The sequence below is a fragment of the Microcaecilia unicolor genome, chromosome 1, assembly GCF_901765095.1.
Source record: "Microcaecilia unicolor chromosome 1, aMicUni1.1, whole genome shotgun sequence".
In the NCBI taxonomy this organism is placed as follows: Eukaryota; Metazoa; Chordata; class Amphibia; order Gymnophiona; family Siphonopidae; genus Microcaecilia; species Microcaecilia unicolor.
Genome location: NC_044031.1, coordinates 619,072,560 through 619,092,129, shown reverse-complemented (window position 1 = coordinate 619,092,129; position 19,570 = coordinate 619,072,560). Strand labels below are relative to the sequence as shown.

Here is a 19,570-nt window from a genome sequence, read left to right as displayed (position 1 = left end):
TGCAGCGGATAGATCGAGGAGGATGAGGATGGAATAGTGGCCTCTGGATTTGGCAAGGAGCAGGTCGTTGCAGACTTTATAGAGTGCAGTTTCTGTCGAGTGTAGAGGGCGAAAGCCGGATTGAAGTGGATCTAGGATGGCATGAGACGAGAGAAAATCAATGCAGCGACTGTGAACGGCGCATTCAAGTATTTTGGAGAGGAAGGGGAGGAGAGAGATGGGGCGGTAGTTGGAGGGGCAGGTAGGATCAAGTGATGGTTTTTTTAGGAGAGGTGTGACTACGGCGTGCTTGAAGGTGTCAGGGACAGTTGCAGTGGAGAGAGAAAGGTTAAGGATGCGACAGATGGAGGGGGTGACAGTATGGGAGATGTTGTTAAGTAGGTTGATGGGGATGGGATCGGAGGAACAGGTGGTGCATTTCGAGGAGGAAAGAAGGCAGGTTTCATCCTCGGTGATCTCAGGAAAGGAGGAGAAAGAGGCCATGGTTGGTTGGTTGTTGGATAGGGCTACAGGCTGAAGAGGCTGAAGAGGAGGTGGCTTGGTAGTGAACTCCAGGTTGATCTTTTGTACCTTGTTGCGGAAGTAGTCAGCCAGTGATTGAGGAGAGAGTGAAGGGGGAGTGGGGGCAGGGGGCACTTTGAGGAGGGAGTTAAGGGTGGTGAAGAGACGACGAGGGTTGGAGCTGAGAGAATTGGTCAATTGGGTGTAATAGTCCTGTTTTGCACGGAATAGGGAGGAATGGAAGGAGGATAGCATGAATTTGTAGTGAAGGAAGTCTGAATGGGTACGAGATTTCCTCCAGAGGCGTTCAGCAGATCGGGTGCAGGAGCGAAGGTAACGGATACAAGGGGTCAGCCAAGGCTGGGGATTAGTACGCTTTGTGGGACGGGAGGTGGATGGAGCGAGGGTGTCCAAAGCAGAGGAGAGAGCGGCATTGTAAGCGGAGACCGCTTTGTCTACAGTCTCGGACGACATGATGGAGGGGAGGAGATTAGAGATACTAGAGGATAGAGTGGGGGGGGGGGGGGGTCAATAGCCTGGAGATTCCTGGAGGTGGTGGTTAGAGTTGGACGGGACAGAGGGGGGGGGGGTGAAGAAGTGTGAATGTGATCATATTATCTACAGTTTGTTCTCGTTAGACACACTACTTCCTCGATTCTGCATAGCTAATAAAACGCTTCCAAAAACCATGAGGGACACAAAGAAAATCAAACAGTATTTATTCATGAAACACTCAACACAGCACAGTGTTTCGGCCATAGTGCCTGCTTCAGGAGTCTTATCATATGTACGAGTACACAAGATTGCAGGAAAACTTTTCAAAAAAGTGTTTGGAATAGTTGTGGAGCAGTCTTTAAAGAGACTTAAATCCACTTGGAATGTGAGGGAAAATGCCAGAGGCTGGCACTATCGCGAGTTGCAGATGCTGCCAACAATAAACACATTAGTTTGTTGGCAGCATCTGCAGCTCACATTGGCGTTTTCCCTGATATTCCAAGTAGACTTTGAATCTTTTTAAAGACTGCCCCACAACTATTCCAGACACTTTTTTGAAGAGCTTTCCAGCAATCTTGTGTACTCATATGTATGATAACACAAGACTCCTGAAGCAGGCTCTGTTGCCGAAACACAGTGCTCAATCTTTCATGAATAAATACTTTTTTAATTTCCTTTGTGGTTTTTATAAGTGTTTTATTGGTCACACTACTTCCTCAACTTTGTCTACTGTCTGTAGTGTTTCACGTTCCTCCACCTTGGTGGTTGATTCTTAGCTATGCAACATATAAGCACCATTGCTTGGCTATTCAAAATACTGAATAGTCCAGGCTGGAAAATTGCCTTAAGGGGTGAAGTACTTGGAACTATTTTTTCTCCATCTGCTGGTAGATGGACATAATCCATACTTTCTGAACTGGTTTAGCAGGACTAAAGGAAAGAAAGTTCTCCGGTAAGCCATAATTTTTCTTTAAATCACATACAAGTTATCTGAAACACAGATAGGAACAATGCTTTTAATAATTGTAAATCACCAGCACTTTAAAAACAGAGCAGCATTCCCAAAATAGACAAACATATAAAACATTTTGGGATGTAAGGTACAGACTTCAAAATTAAAGAAGGGGATACGTATCAGTGAGTTAAATTATCAGTTTTATTGGGGTTTTAGTGAGTACCAAACTCACTAAAACCCCAATTGAAGGAGGTATGAAAACAATTTACTTTATTCTATGTTTTTTTTTTAATTATATCTATATATTTTTTACTTTATTTAAAATTTGAGTGCATTACTTTTAGTGTTCATGTGCCCGCTCTTATTGGTTATTTTAATTATACATATATAGTTTTGACATATGATTATCATGATTTTATTATTATATGTACATTTTATTGCTTTTAGGTGTGTTACGTCTTTATAGAGACCTAACGTGCACCTGATGCAGGCAATCTCTTGCTGAAACAAGTTACACGTACAAGCACTTTTTAAATCAAAGGTTGCTTTTAATAAACTTCAATTAACTATTCAGCCATTGGTCATTACCCACCAAAGTCAGTTGTTATTCTCAGGTCCATAACAAACAATAAATTAGCAGAATAGTTGAAAAATATCAAAGGGCCAAGAGGAGTTTGTTCCCAGTGCCTGCACATTGGGCTACCTTTAGTCTACAGTAGATTACACCATTTCTTCCAAACATGAGGGAATGGTTCCCAGAAACTGGAAAAGATACTCCAGTGCTTTCTGCACTTGCTCAGACAAGTGGGTCATACAGGTGGTAAGCACAGTTTAAAGTATGTAGGGAAACTTCAGGTTTCTGGAATTATTTAGCAAGATCCACATGTCATCATCTGGCATTAGACCAAGTGACTGCTCACCAACAGAGATCAGATTCTGTAGCATTCTTTTAACCCAAAGAAAGAACACAGAGTCAGAATAGATTGGCAACATTTTTTTTTTTAACTACAGTTACATACAGAACTACCAAGAACAGAATGCAGATTACAAAAAGAAGAGAAGGAAACATCATGAAAACAGTGGCAGGTCTAATGCATACAACACTTCTGGAGAAAAGACCTAAAACAAAAGAAAAATTCAAAGAAAATCTGCTTAGTTACAAAGAGAACTTTGAGATAGGCAAAAAAACAATTAGGGTAGCTTTTCTGTTTTAATATATATATATATTTAAATTCTACATTCACTAAATAAATAAATTACCCACAGTCTGAAGAGTACCAGGAGAGTCCTGGCAACTGAACATTCTGTGGTCCTGGAAAGAAAAAAAAAATGCTACAATCTCTATGTCAAGCTGTTCTCAACGAGACAGGTAAGGCTCTGCTAAGAGTGACCTGTACAACACTGTGCTGGGAGTAAATAAGAACAAAATGAAAGGAAGAAACTAAGAAAAGTGTTATGTAACAACAAAAAAAACTCCTTGAAAAGGTTACACTTTTTTTTTTAATTAACCGTCTCTTGTACAGATGAGAAGCTTTAAGTTAGACAGCAACCAGATGGCCACGGACTACCTGATATTGTCAAACGTTCTAAAAGGTCAACTGGTGAAAGCACAGAGGGCAATATTAGATGTTGCACACAGGACGAGTTGGACTATAAGTGGATATCCTCTACACCTAAAGAAAGGCAAAGCCCCGTTGAAAATAGCACTCAACTTTCCTGCTCTTACAACCTAGCCCAATAAAGTGCTTCTGCGATATTTAACTGTTCTTTCTTATAAGATTCTTATGTCTCTCTCACTCTCAGAAATGACATTCACACAAAGTGCCACCCTATTGAACTTCTGAAGCTATTCTGGCTTGGACAAGAATGCGTGACACAGATAGCATGCCGTACTTGGTATCAAAGTTTAAGAAGCCTTTTGAAATGAGGTAGTGGGGTGTATGTGACAGCAGCCTAGTAGTAGTCTGCATTTGTGCCTGTCCTAACCAAACTCAAGGCTACAGTCACTATGTGGGAAATCTTGAAACCAAACAGCAATGGGCCATTTAACATCTTTCAGCTTTAATACACATCTTCAACCCTTAGACAACAGATCTGACCGTGGCCACCCACCAGCCTGAAATCTATAGGTATACAAATCTCATTTAAGACAGTTGCTCCTGGATTTTCCGACTGAACCCTTTAAATACCTGCATGCTCAGTGTCTTCAAGTCACGTGGCAAGCCATCTACCACGACTAAAGATCATTCAGCTTTAATCCAGTTTGCTGGCAAATGAGTTCTGTGCCTGCTGGGAGAACCCCTGGATTGAATATATCTCATCTGAATTGCAACGTCCAGCCTCATTTATTGAAGAGACAAAAATTAATAGACCAAGAAGTGGGCTACAGAGGAAAATCCGCAAGGGGTCCAATGTGTGCAACTAAGCAAGTGGGGTGTTTCACTAGATTTCCCCAAATATTGCAAATTAAATGAACAGCGATCATGAACAATGAATGGAAGCGGTGCTCATTTCTGGGTTCACGAAGGTAGTAATACTGGAAGCTGTAGCACTCATTACGGAATTTTACTACAGATGCCTATGATCATCTGGTGGTAGACTAGCCCACTACTGAAAATCCCCCCCCACCCCCGCCATCCAATATACCACTGTTCCTTCTACCACCTTTTCATTAGAGTCAAGGCACATAGCAACCGGTACTCAGAAACTATCTTTGCAGCAGAGTGACCAGACAGGCTGACCAGTATCAAACTGGACAAACAAGCCCATGAAGGCAATGGTGTAAAGACTTGGGTTAAACAATGTAAATCTAGTCCCTGATACCACATACTAAGGACCTATTTAACTAAACCTTCCCCCATGGACATAAAATGAGGGGGGAAAAAAAAAAAGCTTTAAGCAGGACCTAAACATACCTAGCAAATACAGAAGCTGGTCTGGTAACTGTGCAGATATGAAATCTGAACAGAACCACCAGGGTGTTTCTACACAGAGGTTTATTCTAATCCAGCCTGTGTCCCTATTACAAATTTTACTCACTTCACCTTCCGTGAAGTCATAGAGAAGTTTATCTGTAACTAGGAGCCAACTGTTCCTTATAGTAGTCATCAGACTGGCTCTCATCTGTAGCACGCAAGAGCTGCCTAACCTAGCACTATATCCCCGTCACTGGGCCATTTCTATTTAAGAAACAAAAAAACAACCCCCCCCCCCCCCCCCCACATACATACACAAATTTATGTTTCCTGAGATCACAACTGTTCATACAGTCACCACTTAAGAGTAAGAGAAGGTGTGTTAATATTACAGCTATTTAGAACAATTATAGCACACTGCAGGTGAGTGTTGACCAGTCTCACGAGGACTTTCTGCTTTTACACTTTAGAAGAAACACCAATGGGTGGTGGTGGTGGTGGTGGTGGGGGGGTTATCTGTTATTTTTAATAAATGTATCAGAATACCACACTGCATGTACAATGTGCATTCTCAATCTATGCCACATCATCTTGACTACTGTCTCGTCACAAAGGGACAGAGATGTGGGATTAAAAAAAATGTTTTGTTTTTTTTTTATTAACACCCATTAGATAATGTTCAACAGGTTCAAGAGCTATGCTTAAGTTTTTCTCCCAGTATAACTAAGTAAGCAAATTATCTGGGTTCTTGGGTCCAACGTACATCTCCCTATCCTCTCATCATAAGGATCTTCTGAAGAGCAATACTGCTTGCTGTTCTGGAGCACTAGATCTTTTAGGTATGGGATAAGATCCCCTTCTAGCCCAACCTTTCTGAGGGCTATGTTTGTCACAATTGTGGAAATTATGATTTCAAAGTATATCCAACAATTTATGCTCTTCCGCAACTGTTGCCCTTCTAGCCGAGTTTACTAATTATTTTCTCTTAGCTGTACTATGACAAAATTAGGGTCCTAGGGAGTCATTTCGCATCCCCTTCCATGAGGTCACATCAAAGCCACTCATATACATCCCATCACTTGTTGTATATAACAGCGATATGAAAATCTTTTCTGCCATTATAACTAAATGGTAACACCAACTGTTTGCCCCTTTCTACCTTCAACACGTTACTTCAAATACCCTGTAAGTTCTCTGGGGAGGGTACACTGAGCTTCAATAAAACTACAACACGGATTACGCTGATGCTGTCATGTAAACAACTAAGCATCCCCTACTAACTTCTATCTGTTTAATCCTAGGCCACACAAATAGCTACACAGCGATAATGATTTGTTCCATGGAATATCATCCTCAGTGTAAATTTCCAAAGGAGATACCATAACAAACTCCATTATAAAAATAAAAGTACAGAACAGTGTCCCATGAACAGGTTCATGAGTTGGGTCATCACAAATCAGCATCCAAAAAGTCTTAATCATTAACTGCTTTCCCACTCACTACAAAGCCCAGATAAATGCTGTTAGAGTTCTAAATCCCTGGTAACACACACACAATATACAAGAAAACAAGATGGTTACTGGCAGTGTTGACTGACCTAAATTAGCTTCAACTTCTATTCTCCATCCTACAGCAGTTAACAGATTTCAGAACTGAAGCACTGATGGTATGGTCATATCATCCTTAATACATTAGTGAACAAAACCAAGCATTTAATAAAGGCTGAATTTATGTTTGGAAGAGGCTAGCAGCTTGTTAATGGGAGCTATTGGTCAGGTGGATTTGAGAATTCTACCTGTCATTTGATACAGAAAAATAAAAATCCAAAGTATACTCCTGCAAACATCCAAATACTGGTCAATTTTCATTTCCTACCCTGGCTTGAAAGTTCTCAAGAGAAAAGCAGTGGAGATCTTTGGTGTTTTAGCTAAACAAAAGCTACAAATCAAAGGTTATTTCAGCAGAAGAAACTGACAAGCCTGACCAGTCAGTGGTCTTGGGAAAATGACACTGATTTTAGTTGTTCCAGTTCTGGGCTCTAAAGAGCAGCAGCCACACTCAGCCTGAGAGAGTAAAACATTTTAAGGGTTTAACTTGCACTGCATGAGCTTATATAGCCCCTTTCTTCTGTACCCAAACAGCAGTTATAGCTAGGTCAAGTTTTAGAAGATCAAAGTTAAATTAATAATCTTTAACAACATTCTTGAAGTCATTTCACTTATAAGGAGGGCAGGGTCCTCTAACAGTTTTGATTTACCTTCTCTGTGCTGTGCACCCAGTCAAATCCATAAGAAGTCAGTCATTTATTCATGTACAACCCCATAACAGTGTCAAGCAATTAAAAGGGCTGGTGGAATTAGTGAGTCAGGTTTCATGTCCATGATAAACCAGGATTTCTAAACAATCTATTTCTTCATTATGATTTTTATCTCAACATGGTGAATAATACAATTGCTATAAAATCACTCATAGGGGGGTCACTTCTGATGAATGCTTAAAATCATTCAAGCATCATCATGCTTATGTTCAGCACAGTAGCCATTGGATTACAGATCAATAGTATACACAAGAATCTCTGCCATCTGTAGTCCCTCCCCATCCCATTCTTCCTGGGCATGCCACTACTCAGTCTTACATTCCAACCATGATTATAAGAAGCAATTAAATACACCTCATTTTGCCACTGTACTCTATTCCATCAGGGCTGATCAACTCAAGCTTTGTAAAGCAGGGCAAGGCACACAGACGCACTATCACCAGCAGCCCAATACAGGATAAAAGAAGGCCAAGACATTCACTAATGCATACCTTCTGTGAACTGCCACACCAATTCAGCAACTTGGGGGATCAAGTTATTCTATTCATCAAATGCACCTAATAATAATAATAAAAAAAAAAAACCAAACACACACCACCACCTACTCTGTCCAAAGAGTGCTGCTCTAAGAATGTGTTAGCAATGGCTCAAATGCAGACCTGCCCATAACACAGCACAAGTAATTCCTTGGACAATGTGTAAGGGAGTTCCACACTACACCTCTTTCCTGGCCCTGACAGACTGCTGAACTTCTCTGTCCCAAAAAAAACAAAATATGCTAGGTGTACAGGAAAAAATATTTACCATTAGCTGTCAACTTGCATTATAAAGAACCTTTTACTGCCTTCAGCCAGCACAGCACTGACACACCTCTTCCTCCATAAATAGCTGTAATGCTGGAAGAAATTAACAGGGTAACCACGAAGTTACAGCTAAAAGATAATATTTGTAAAACAGTTTACCACCACCAATACCCAATCTTTAAGCAGGCTTTCCTGACAAGGAAATGAGGAATTGAATCCCATATCCATATTCTCGCAGCTGCTCTTCCAGCTGGACAGTTTCAGTCTACCAGATGTAGGCCAGCCAGACATAATGAGAGGCAAAACCATCAAGCAAACTCAACATCTCATTTTTGTCCTAGATTTCTTAACCCACAACATACTGCTTTCTGGTCCTGGTAGCTCTGCTGATTGTACTGGGGTTCCTAAAAGCAGGGCTAGATTTTAATACTGCAATAAAGATTGAGGCAGACATCACTGCACCAGATGAGAAAGGGAACGAAAAGAGAAGCCAATGACGGGTTTAGAGGGAAGGAAACAAAGAACCACTATAGTTGATAATTCATTTCTTTTCACAATAGAACAAAAACATGAACTACTCTGCACCAGGTTAGGATTTGTATCCATAAGATATGTAGGACTACCATCAAGTACCACCACTTCTATCCACCCCCCCCCCCCCCCTGAACCCCTCTCAGCAATAGCATGACAACTTTATATAGTTAATTCCAATGCACCAACATATAATAGGCACTGGGGGAGTACAGCTGGTGCATCTGTAGGGGAAATGGTGCCATGGGGGTGGAAAAGAGAGTAGACAGGAGCTTGAGAGGTAAAACCTGGAAATATTTTTGCTTTGTTTTGAAATGTAAGTTCAAGTTTGTATCTCCATTCCAATGCAGAGAGTCCTGGAAGCCCCACCCACCTGCACAAATGGCAGATACCATAGCACTATGCAGGCTACCGATACCCGGGATAAAGAACAGCAAACTTGTGCTTTTCTAGTGAAGATCACTTGCAGTGCTGCCAACCCATCGTGCTCAGACAGCTCAAGGCAGTCATTTGTACAGTGGAACTCCAATATAACATGATGATTGGGATCCATAAAATAATACTGAGTTAAATGCAGGGTCACTTTATAGCAGGGTCAATAGAAAATGAACAGATTTGAACCCCACCCTGGCATGCTAGACATTGCCAACAGAAGAGCTGTATGTTAAAAAAAAAAAAACTGGGGCACTAAAAAATGATTTTATCCCCTGGATTCTATATAACAAAACCAAAATTGCGTGTGCAAAACCAGTCATATTCTGGATTTGTATGTGCAATTTTATTACTTAACAAGCCAATCAGCGCCAGTAACTGCCACTTAACAAGCAACTGATACTAACTGGCATTAGAATTTACCTGCATAACTTGCTAGACATTCTGTAAAGTGGTGCGTGTAAATTCTAATGTGCATTGACAAAAATAGGGCATGGCCATTAGGGTGGAATGAACAGGCAGTGGGCGTTCTGAAAATCTATGCGCACATTCATAGAATACACCTACTCCACACCTAACTTAGGTGCTGGTATTTACACTGAGTTTTACTTGGCATAAATGGACACGCATCGAGTTAGGTGCATGCATGGTCACTAAGCGTGTTCTATAACCCGAGTAGGCGTATTCTATAAACCATGCCTAAATACAGGTGCAGTTTACAGAATATGCCTAGGCCAGTGGTTTCCAAATCTGATCCTGGAGGCACTCTAGCCAGTCAGGTTTCTGGGATATCCAAAATGAATATTCATGAGAGATTTGCATGTACTGCCTCCACTAAATGCAAATCTGTCTCATATTCATTGCGGATATCCCAAAAACCTGACTGGACGGGGTGCCTCCAGGATCAAGGTTTGGGAACCAGTGGCCTAGGGAGAAATATTTTTAGTGCCATATACAGAATCTAGTCCTACATGCGGATTTGTGTTATTGAAGGGTGCGTTATATCGGGGTTTCACTGTATTTGACCAGCAAAAACAGTCGTTCCCTCCTGGTTTATCATGAAATTGACCAGCAAAAACAGTCGTTCCCTCCTGGTTTATCAGGAAATGGGCCAAATCTAGAGTGAACAGACAAGGTTTACATGGGTGTCAGAGGGCTGATCCTTCCTATGCTTAACAGAGTATTACTGTGCATACACTGTGGTTTCCCCACAGTTGCACTTGATCAGTAGATGGTTCTCAGAAGACCAGCAATTGTGTAGAAATTTTATGAATACAAAACATCAATAAAATGTTGGAGAGTATGCTAAATGTAGCCCAAAGTAATGCTCATAAAAGCAACTTGTACCATGTGTACTTAACCTCTGCTGGACAGCTACAGCCAAGACTAAGTCCAACTTACCATAAATGTATTTGTGGTGATTATATAAGCCAGGGGATGCTACAGCAAGATTTGATTGGTTTGTTACCCTTTTCTTCTAGCTGTACTTCAAAATCACAATGGAAAGTATTTCTATATTTTCAGAAAAGCAAAACTAAAATGTTCTTCCAGTGCCATTTCCAGTCCCATATAATTCAAGGCAACCACTGCCATCTGAAGCAAAGGATTCTGGGAAGCATGAGAGCTGAGCAGCTCTGCTTCCATGGCCATTAGATGTAGAATATGCTGGAAAAACAAGAGCTGGGCCAGTATGGTAAGCTCTGCCTATACTGCAAATTTCTATCATATGCCTGAACTTGCTAAATGTTCATGAATATTTCCCAGTCAACTACCACAGGTTATGGTGAAACAATGTCTTCAGGCACAAAAGAGGCCAGCCTCGTACCGGCATGTGGGCATTCTTGGGACAGCATGGGCCACCAGTCTCTATGGGAGCCTTTCCCAGTGAAGCCACACAAAACTCAGAATGAGAAGTTGCACTGGATTAGCAGAGTTCTGTGCTAAGAATATTCATGAACAAAGCAAGCACCCCAGAATGAAAGCTTAAATTGTAAAGCAGATGAAGTAGGGTTGGATGTACCCACAATTCACAGGGTCTACATCTGGGCTCTAAACCTCTATGTCCCATATTTTGAGCCTTTGCCAGAGAAGGGAAGTTTGTGGGAACCCATTGGCCTCCTTCTCTGAAATACCACTGATACTGTTGGGCCTCCATGAGTCACATCTTTATCCAATATTACCTTATCTGTACATGGAAATCAAACCATTCCCTCTCAAGTTAATCCCGACAAACATGCAGGTTTCTTTTGCATTCCAATTCCCCATTTTTATTCGAATCAGAAATGTAATTGGTAGAGGATCAACAGACAAAGATAAATTAGAATTCATTTCTCCTGAGTTCAAACTCAACTGATTTCTTTTTGGTTACTGAATAAGAAAAGGGGACACAGCTCTCTTTCAGATAAAAAGAACAAATTCACTCAAACTTCTACCAAAAGCAAAGACAGAACAGAGATATAGGACTGTGCTCTCAGTCATGCAAGGAGTTGTTCTGTTCTTTTGTGATATCCTCAAGGTGGAGGATATCAATGCAGTGTTTCCAAGGCCGTTTCTTTGCTCTGCCCCTAAAAGAGCACTACTTCTGACAGTCCCTTCCTAGGATCCTTTTTAGAAGGGGATGGGAGAACTAGGCCTAGCTGAACATCTGAGGCTAAGAGCAACTGCATTACTGTGCAGATATCGGCTCTTTCAAAGAGGGGGGGGGGGGGGGGGGGGGGAATTAAAAAAAAAAAAAGCAAAGAAAATCTCCAATGCCGATGAGTTCACAAGTGGCTCAGGCAGCCTTCCGAGGTAACTATGGTTCAGTGGTGTTTCTGGATGCCAGGCAGCACTCCAAGGCTTGCCTATTTCTGTGTCTGGAATATAAAGAGCCGAAGGTTGATGTTCTTTGCTGCCAGAAGTTTGTTACATTCTACAGAGTCTATGATGGGGAGGGGCACATAGTCTGTCTCATTGTTCTCATTGACGAACATGAAATGGTAGATCACTGGGTGAATTTTCACATCATCATAGGGCCCCTTGAGCAGGAGGAAGGAACACTCCATGGGCGAGTTGATCTTGCTTTTCAGAATGAGCTGGAAGGAGAGGGTGCGCTTACATGAAAGGTTGGGGTTGCGCTCTGAATCGTTCACCCGGGCCTTGAGGACCCAGGTCTGGTTTAGAACGGTGAAGCGAGGTGTCTCATAGTATAGCCGTGTGATGAAGTCATCTGTTCTGTAGGGACGAAATTGAACCTCTGCAACACAAGTAAGGAGGAGAAAAGAAAAAAAGGTGGGGGGAAAGACAAAGACAGTTAATCTTGTACAGGTGGTTTCTTGCTTCTCCCTAGCTAGATCAAAATTACCTGTGCTGGCCCAGGGACAGGTCTTGGTGCAACACCTGAGGAACTGAAAAAGATCTGATGGGTGAAACTGGACACAAGTCCATGATTTGGGTAGTTTAAAAAGTAGGTATCAACCCAACAGAAATATGACAAACTGGGGTCAGAATAGACCAATGACAAAATGGACAGTTTATGTAATAAGGCATTTCTAACACATTAGAACAGCATTTTAAACTGTATTAACTGAAGAGATTTTGTTCTATATAGAAATGCTCAATTTAAACATCGCACAGAAGACCTTGGCCACTCCCCTACTTAAAACATTCCCTGGAAAATCAGTTCACACCTTTCTGAAAGGAGTTATGTTCAGTAGATTTAGATAACTTTCTGTCAACTGAAGACCAATTCCCTCTTTACCTACTATAGGAAGGCTGGGCAGAGGAAAGGAGTTCTAGGCATCCATACTAATGCTTTGTAATTTGTAGGAAATAGTACATTGTGGGGGAGGGGGAAGAGAAGACAAAGAACGAGAGTATTACAGTTGGCTTAAGGACGGCTACAGTAAGTGGAGAGGTGGGAATTTGAGTGCATGCTAATATGTGGAGGGTAGTCAATCTGAGACTGTATGTAGTGCTAACTGCACATGCTTGTTGATTTAGAAGACAAAGGATGTGCTACAGCTGAATGATTCTACTTGCATATAAGCTTGTGCGCAAACATTTGCATTAGCATGAGAATGAGTATAAGACACAGACAGGCTACAATTCTGATCAGAATGATTCCTTTATTCCGAATTAAGGATACACAGCTGTGAAACAAAGTAAATAAATCCCCACAGCATATAGGCTGCTGCAGGCAAAGCTGAGACAATATGCAAAATATATTGAGAACATACATAATACAGACCTTTGGCTTTTCAATAAGGATACAGATCACCTTTAATACATGAAAGAAGGCAGAACATATAAGAACACAAATGTGTATGTTGATCCATTTTCCAATTGCACCATAAAATTATTTAAAAATATGCATTAATCAAGGGCCCAAAACCTTAGCATAAATGGGGGAGGGAAAATGGGTTCGTTCGCAAACTGAGTCTTTAAATGACCCTCACAGATTTTCACGCACAGAATGTACATTTCTCGATCAGTTACCCAACGTGCACCCTGTTCTCCACCCAAAATAAGTATGGAGCATCCCCATCACTCCTGTACAAACCCCAGCATGCATCTCGCACAGCAGAGGGCATGACGATAAGCAACTTTTTCACTTTTTTTGTGCTTTAGTCCCAATAGAGATACGCATTCTTCAATCTCTGCAAGAAAGAATCGGGAAGGACACCAAAGTTACCTGTGCAAAGGAGCAGGAGCTCAAGACAGCTTTATCAAGGTATGGTTTGGAAAATGCTTACACCGGAAGTTTGGCCTTTGCCATCATCCTCCCAGAGCCACAGGACTGATGACAGAAACAGCAACTTAGAACAGCAGCTCACATACTACAAACACCAACCCAGTGTTCACTATGCTCTCCTTCAGCCTATGAGAACCAACAAAAGATACCTCAAGAAAAGATGTAGCATTGACACTTCTGTGGCTCTATGTGGTGATCATCTTCTCTTTCTCACAACCCCAACCAACCCAGTCTGAGGCAGGTGCAATAAAGCAGGACTTCCAGCATGGGGCTGTACAGCAGCAATTCAAAACTTCCAAGTGAAAGGCAAGTAGGACACTGAGCTACTTGACTCTCCTGCTCCTAAACAAAGGGAAGGAACTCCACCTGCCTCTCAGGAGTTGAGAAAATTTCACTGAGGCTTGGCACTTTAACACTTTCAGATGAAGTGGTCATCTAGAACACAGCAGACAAGGTCAGCTGTGCTCTATACTCTGTGTGCAAGGGAGAGGGAAACTACTTCATGCCCCAGGTTACAGCAGTGACCAAGGCTATGATCTCAGCCTAAATTAGTTAATAACCAGTATTATGTAGAGAATTGTTCAGGAAATGTGGAAGCCCATCCTCTGCACCCACAAACTTACCTGGTGGGGCTGTTTTCTCAACACTCTGAAGCATACAGTTATTAAATGGTTACTCCATTTATTCATTCCCCCTCCCCCCCATCTCATCCCCTTCTCCTCCATGCAACTGCCAGGATTAGCACAATGCTACTAGACCGCTCCTCCCGCTAGATTAATTTAAATGCCAATTGAAAAGCAGGCACATTAAAGACATGTTCCACTTACAGCAAAACGCCATTACTCGTGGGTGTGTCCTATGAGGTTGAAGTTAGACAGTTAAAACAAATGTTATTGAACACAGCAGAAAGCTGACTGTCAGGAACCCTTGCAGCTGCTAGGTTGGGACATTAACACTCAACAGCTCTCCACCAACAATCTCTAATCAGTCAGTGTGGCCTCACTTGTTGGCACATCCCATATTCCCACCATCCCCCCTCTCTGCCCTCCCCTAGAAACCATGCGAAGCAAAACTCTGTGGCAAAAGTACCTGGTGTTTTCTGCTGAGCTCACTGTGTGTGGTAGAACCACCAACATGCAGCAGTTATAAATACCTGTCACTGGGAATAAGAAAACTCAACACCTTTTTTGAGGAGGAGGGGAAGGGGAGAGAGAGAGAGAGACAGAAAGAGAGAGAAAACAGTACAGTACATGCCATCCCTAAAATCTTCCTCCACTCACTGAATACTGTATCAAATCCCTGCTAGGAGAGCAGATTGCATCTCATTCCCTTGTGAAACCAGGTAACAGCACCAAAGAAAATAAATTATTCCACATTACCCTTTCTTCCTTGATCCTTACCTTCTCCTTTCCTCCATCGTCATGGCTTCTTCCACATGTCCTGCTGTCAAGCAAGTGATGGTCACATGCAGTTCCCCTCCCCCAGGTACAGCCATGTAAAGCCCTGGGCTGCCTTTGAGCCAACAGTTACAGAACAAAAAAACAAAACAAAACAAAAAACAAGCAGGGAAACCCTCCCCCCACCCCAACAACAACACCCCCACTTCCAGATTCCCCCAGACATGGAAAGAAATCCTCCTTGGCAATAATCAGTGGTCTCAGATGAAAAGGAAAGGATGGCATACACCACCTACAGCCAGAGCTAATCTGCTCTCCAAAGAGAGAATGGTTGTGTTATACAGAGAAAACAGCAGGATTGAAACTTTAGCAGAATAGAAGTGTCAGAAGGAAAATGTGTCAATATCAAACCATTTCATTAGCTGGTACTGAATAGCAGCCTTACTCCCCCCAGCTACCATCCCCTCCCCATTCCCACCTCATCTATTACCTGTATAGCCAATCTTCTCAAAGCTCAACAGGCTGAAGATGCTATTATAGAGTTGCATCTCTTTTCTGTGAGATTGGTCCATCTCATCTAGGATCTCCATGAGCTCATTGCCGGTCTTAGTTGGATGACTGCACTCTGCCTCGTGCACAGTCAGCTCATGGTAAGGCCCTTGCCATGGACATCCAATCCGCTTGTACTTGCACTGCATCACTCTGTGGGATAGGCAAGGAAGACCATAAGAGGCTAAGGGGATATAAAATAGCGTATATAAAATACTCAGTGAAGTGGAACAAGTAGATGTGAATCATTTACTCTTTTCAAAAATACAAGGATTGGGGGTGGGGGGGGGGTACACAAGTAAATTTAAAACAAATTGGCGAAAGTATTTCTTCATTCAATGTGTAATTAAGCTCTGGAATTCATTACTACAGAATGTGGTAAAAGTGGTTAGCTTAGCAGGGTTTAAAAAAGGGCTGGGCACATTCCAAGTTATTATTAAGATGTACTTGGGAAAATCCACTGTGTATTCCTGTGAAAAGCAGCATAAAATCTGTTTTTATTATTTTGGGATCTTGCTAGGTACTTGTGACTTAGATTGGTCACTGTTAGAAAAAGGGTACTGGGCTTGATGGACCTTTGGTCTGTCCCAATATGGCAATGCTTACATTCTTAAGACTATCTTAATTTGTCCTTGCCATTTTCAGGGCACAGACCATAGAGGACTGCCCAGCACTAGCCTTGTTTTTCAACTTCTGCAGTTTATTTATTTATTTCTCACATTTCTAGAAGGTTTAAATCAAAGCCCTGATTGTGGCTGGACAGATTGAGCTGGAGTGGAGATTCAATGACAACTTCAGAATATGGAGAACAAGGTCAGTGCCATGCAGCCTTTATGGTCTGTGCCCAGAAAATGGCAAGGACAAATCAAGATCAAGTATACATATATAGTATGTATGGGTACATTATATTTGCCCGTTCTTCACCATTTTGAATAAAGGCTCTGGCTAGTCAGCCTTTCTATGGTCATTTCCACCCTTTGTGTTCTGTTGATTGTTCTGTGGGAGTGGACTGGTTCTCTCTTCTAAATATGTAGTATCACATCATACCTTACACTATCACTATCTTGCTGAGTAGACTGGATGGACCACACAGGTCTTTAGCTGACGTCATCTACTATACCATTATGTAAGAAAACAAAAATCCATGCATCTCCATACAAGCATGTCTACCATCTGTGAATACAGATGGACAGGTTGGACTCGGAGGAAAGGCCTGGGTCACCATACGTGCAGAAGGACAGGTGACAACATTTGCTGTGGGGAAAGCCCAATTGGGTCCTCTTCCTTTGCATTGGAAGAGTTCACATTTCATTAAGACAACTAGAAAACAGTATAAAAATCATGCTATGTTCTAATTTATCTGGTTATGTGACATAACCAGGGCCTGCTATAATCTTTTAAGGAAAGACAGAGCTGGGTGAAAAGGTGAAGTAATAGCATCGTATGTGAAAAACATAAAACCATCTCAAATTCAAGTCAACTGGAGAAAGGAGGAATTAATATGGATCATCTTGGAGAAAGAAGATGGAAACTCTGTTCACACAGATTTGGTCTACAGATCTCCGACACAAATGGAAAATCTGGACAAAGATCTAGTTATAGATATCCAAAGACTAAGAATGAAAGGTGAGGTGCTGCTGCTTGGAGATTTCAACCTGCTGGATGCATATTGGAGTGTTCCATATGCAGAATCAGGAAGAAGTAGAGAGATAGTAGATGCCTCTCAAAGCGCTCTCATCGAGCATGACAGAACCCACGAGAGAAGGGGGTGACGCTGGATCTTGTGCTCAAGTCCATCCCTTTTCATTTTCAAAATCCCGGACGAACCCACTTGGGCTCTGAAGGTGAAAGGGGATAGATTCAGAAGTAACCCACTCCAATCTGGCTTTCGCCCTCTTCATTCAACTGAAACTGCACTTACAAAAGTTTCCAATGACCTGTTACTGACCAAATCCAAAGGTCTCTATTCTATCCTCATCCTTCTCGATCTATCCGCCGCTTTTGGCACTGTTGATCACAGCTTACTCCTTGATACGTTGTCTTCACTTGGATTCCAGGGCTCTGTTCTTTCCTGATTCTCCTCCTACCTCTCGCTTCGCACCTTTAGTGTACACTCTGGTGGATCCTCTTCCACTTCTATCCCACTACCAATCGGTGTACCTCACAGGGTTCTGTTCTCGGTCCTCTCCTGTTCTCCATCTACACTTCTTCCCTTGGCTCTCTGTTATCATCCCATGGTTTTCAATATCATCTCTACGCTGACGACTCCCAGATCTACCTCTCTACACCCAAAATCTCAACCAGCATCCAGACCAATGTATCAGCCTGCCTATCTGATATCGCTGCCTGGATGTCTCAACGTCATCTGAAACTTAACATGGCCAAAACCGAGCTTTTCATCTTTCCCCCTAAACCCACCTCTCCTTTCCCCCCTTTCTCTGTTTCTGTGGATGGCACTCTCATTCTCCCTATCTCATCAGCTCGTAACCTTGGGGTCATCTTTGACTCCTCCCTCTTCTTCTCTGATCACATTCAGCAGATTGCCAAAACCTGTCGTTTCTTTCTCTACAACATCAGCAAAATCCGTCCCTTCCTCTCTGAGCACTCTGCCAGAACCCTTATCCATACTCTTATCACCCCTCGCCTAGATTATTGCAACCTGCTTCTCAGCGGCCTCCCGCTTTGCCATCTCTCTCCTCTTCAATCAGTCCAAAACTCTGCTGCGCGTCTCATTTTCCGCCAGAGTCGCTATGCTCACAAGTCACTTCACTGGCTCCCTATCCGTTTCCGCATTCAATTCAAACTTCTCTTACTGACCTACAAGTGCATTCACTCTACCGCTCCCCAGTACCTCTCCACTCTTGTCTCTCCCTACGCCCCCCCTCGGGTACTCCGTTCTGTGGATAAATCTCTCGTCTGTCCCCTTCTCCTCTACTGCTAATTCCAGACTCTGTTCCTTTTATCTCGCTGCACCTCACGCCTGGAATAGACTTCCCGAGCCTGTACGTCTAGCCCAGTCTTTGGCCTTTTTCAAATCCAGGCTAAAAGCCCACCTCTTTAATGCTGCTTTTGACTCCTAACCACTACTCACTTGCCCTGTACCCTTTTATCCCCACCTCTTTAATTCCCTTACCTCTTAGTTGTTCTGTTTGTTTGCCTGTCCTATTTAGATTGTGAGCTCTTTGAGCAGGGCTGTCTTTTCATGTATGGTGTACAGTGCTGCGTATGCCTTATAGCGCTATAGAAGTGATAAGTAGTAGTAGTAGTAACCTGAGTAAATACTTCTTCACAGAAAGGATGGTGAATTTGTGGAACTGCCTTCTTGTGGTGGTGATGGTGAAAACTTCTGAATTCAAGAAAGCATGGGATATAGGATCTCTAAGGGAGAAGGGATAGTAGATGGCATGGATGGGAAGACTGGATAGGCGATATGGTCTTTATTTGCCTTAATGTTTTTATGTAGGAAAATATGTCTAATGTTCTGGTGGGTGCCACCCTTGGCAGTAGTGATCATTACACTGTATTGTTTGATATAGGAGCTAAAGGGGAGTGTAGACACACAAAAGTTCTGGATTTCAAACATGACTCTAGTAAAAAGAGAGTACCTGAAAAGCGAGCTGGCAGGATGGGAGGATATAGGAAAAAAGTGGAAAGTCAGTAGTTCCAGATGAAAGGAGCAATAAAAATGTCAGTGTATCTTTATGTAAGGAAAGTAAACAAATCAAGAGGAAAAAGGAAACCTATATGCTTCACCGATCAAGTGTCTGAAGGAATAAAGACAAAACAAGTAGCATTAATGAAGTATAAAAGAATGCAGAAAGAAGAGCATAGAAAAGAATACCATATAAAATTTAAAGAAATGAAGAGAGAGATGACTGGTAAAAGCGTAGGTGGAATTAAAAATGGCTAGAGACATAAAGAGAGGTATACTAGCTAGAGACTT

General features: G+C 42.1%; 1 protein-coding gene and 1 long non-coding RNA gene across 2 annotated transcripts in view; one reads left to right on the top strand and one right to left on the bottom strand.

Moving 5' to 3' along the window:
• The first annotated feature begins 2,912 nt into the window (after window positions 1-2,912).
• On the top strand, window positions 2,913-5,586 carry LOC115481151. Its single transcript, XR_003943897.1, has 2 exons — window positions 2,913-5,243; window positions 5,290-5,586. It is a non-coding gene; the product is annotated as an uncharacterized LOC115481151 (long non-coding RNA).
• A 5,603-nt stretch (window positions 5,587-11,189) lies between these two features.
• Window positions 11,190-19,570, bottom strand: part of LOC115481103 (cysteine and histidine-rich protein 1-like) — a 62,201-nt gene continuing 53,820 nt past the window's right edge. Inside the window, exons 3-4 of the mRNA XM_030220133.1 lie at window positions 15,569-15,780; window positions 11,190-12,184 (exon numbers count right to left, since the gene is read on the bottom strand). Of these exons, the coding sequence (XP_030075993.1) occupies window positions 11,793-12,184; window positions 15,569-15,780 (604 nt within the window). The 3' untranslated portion in view covers window positions 11,190-11,792. The remainder of the gene's footprint in view (window positions 12,185-15,568; window positions 15,781-19,570) is intronic.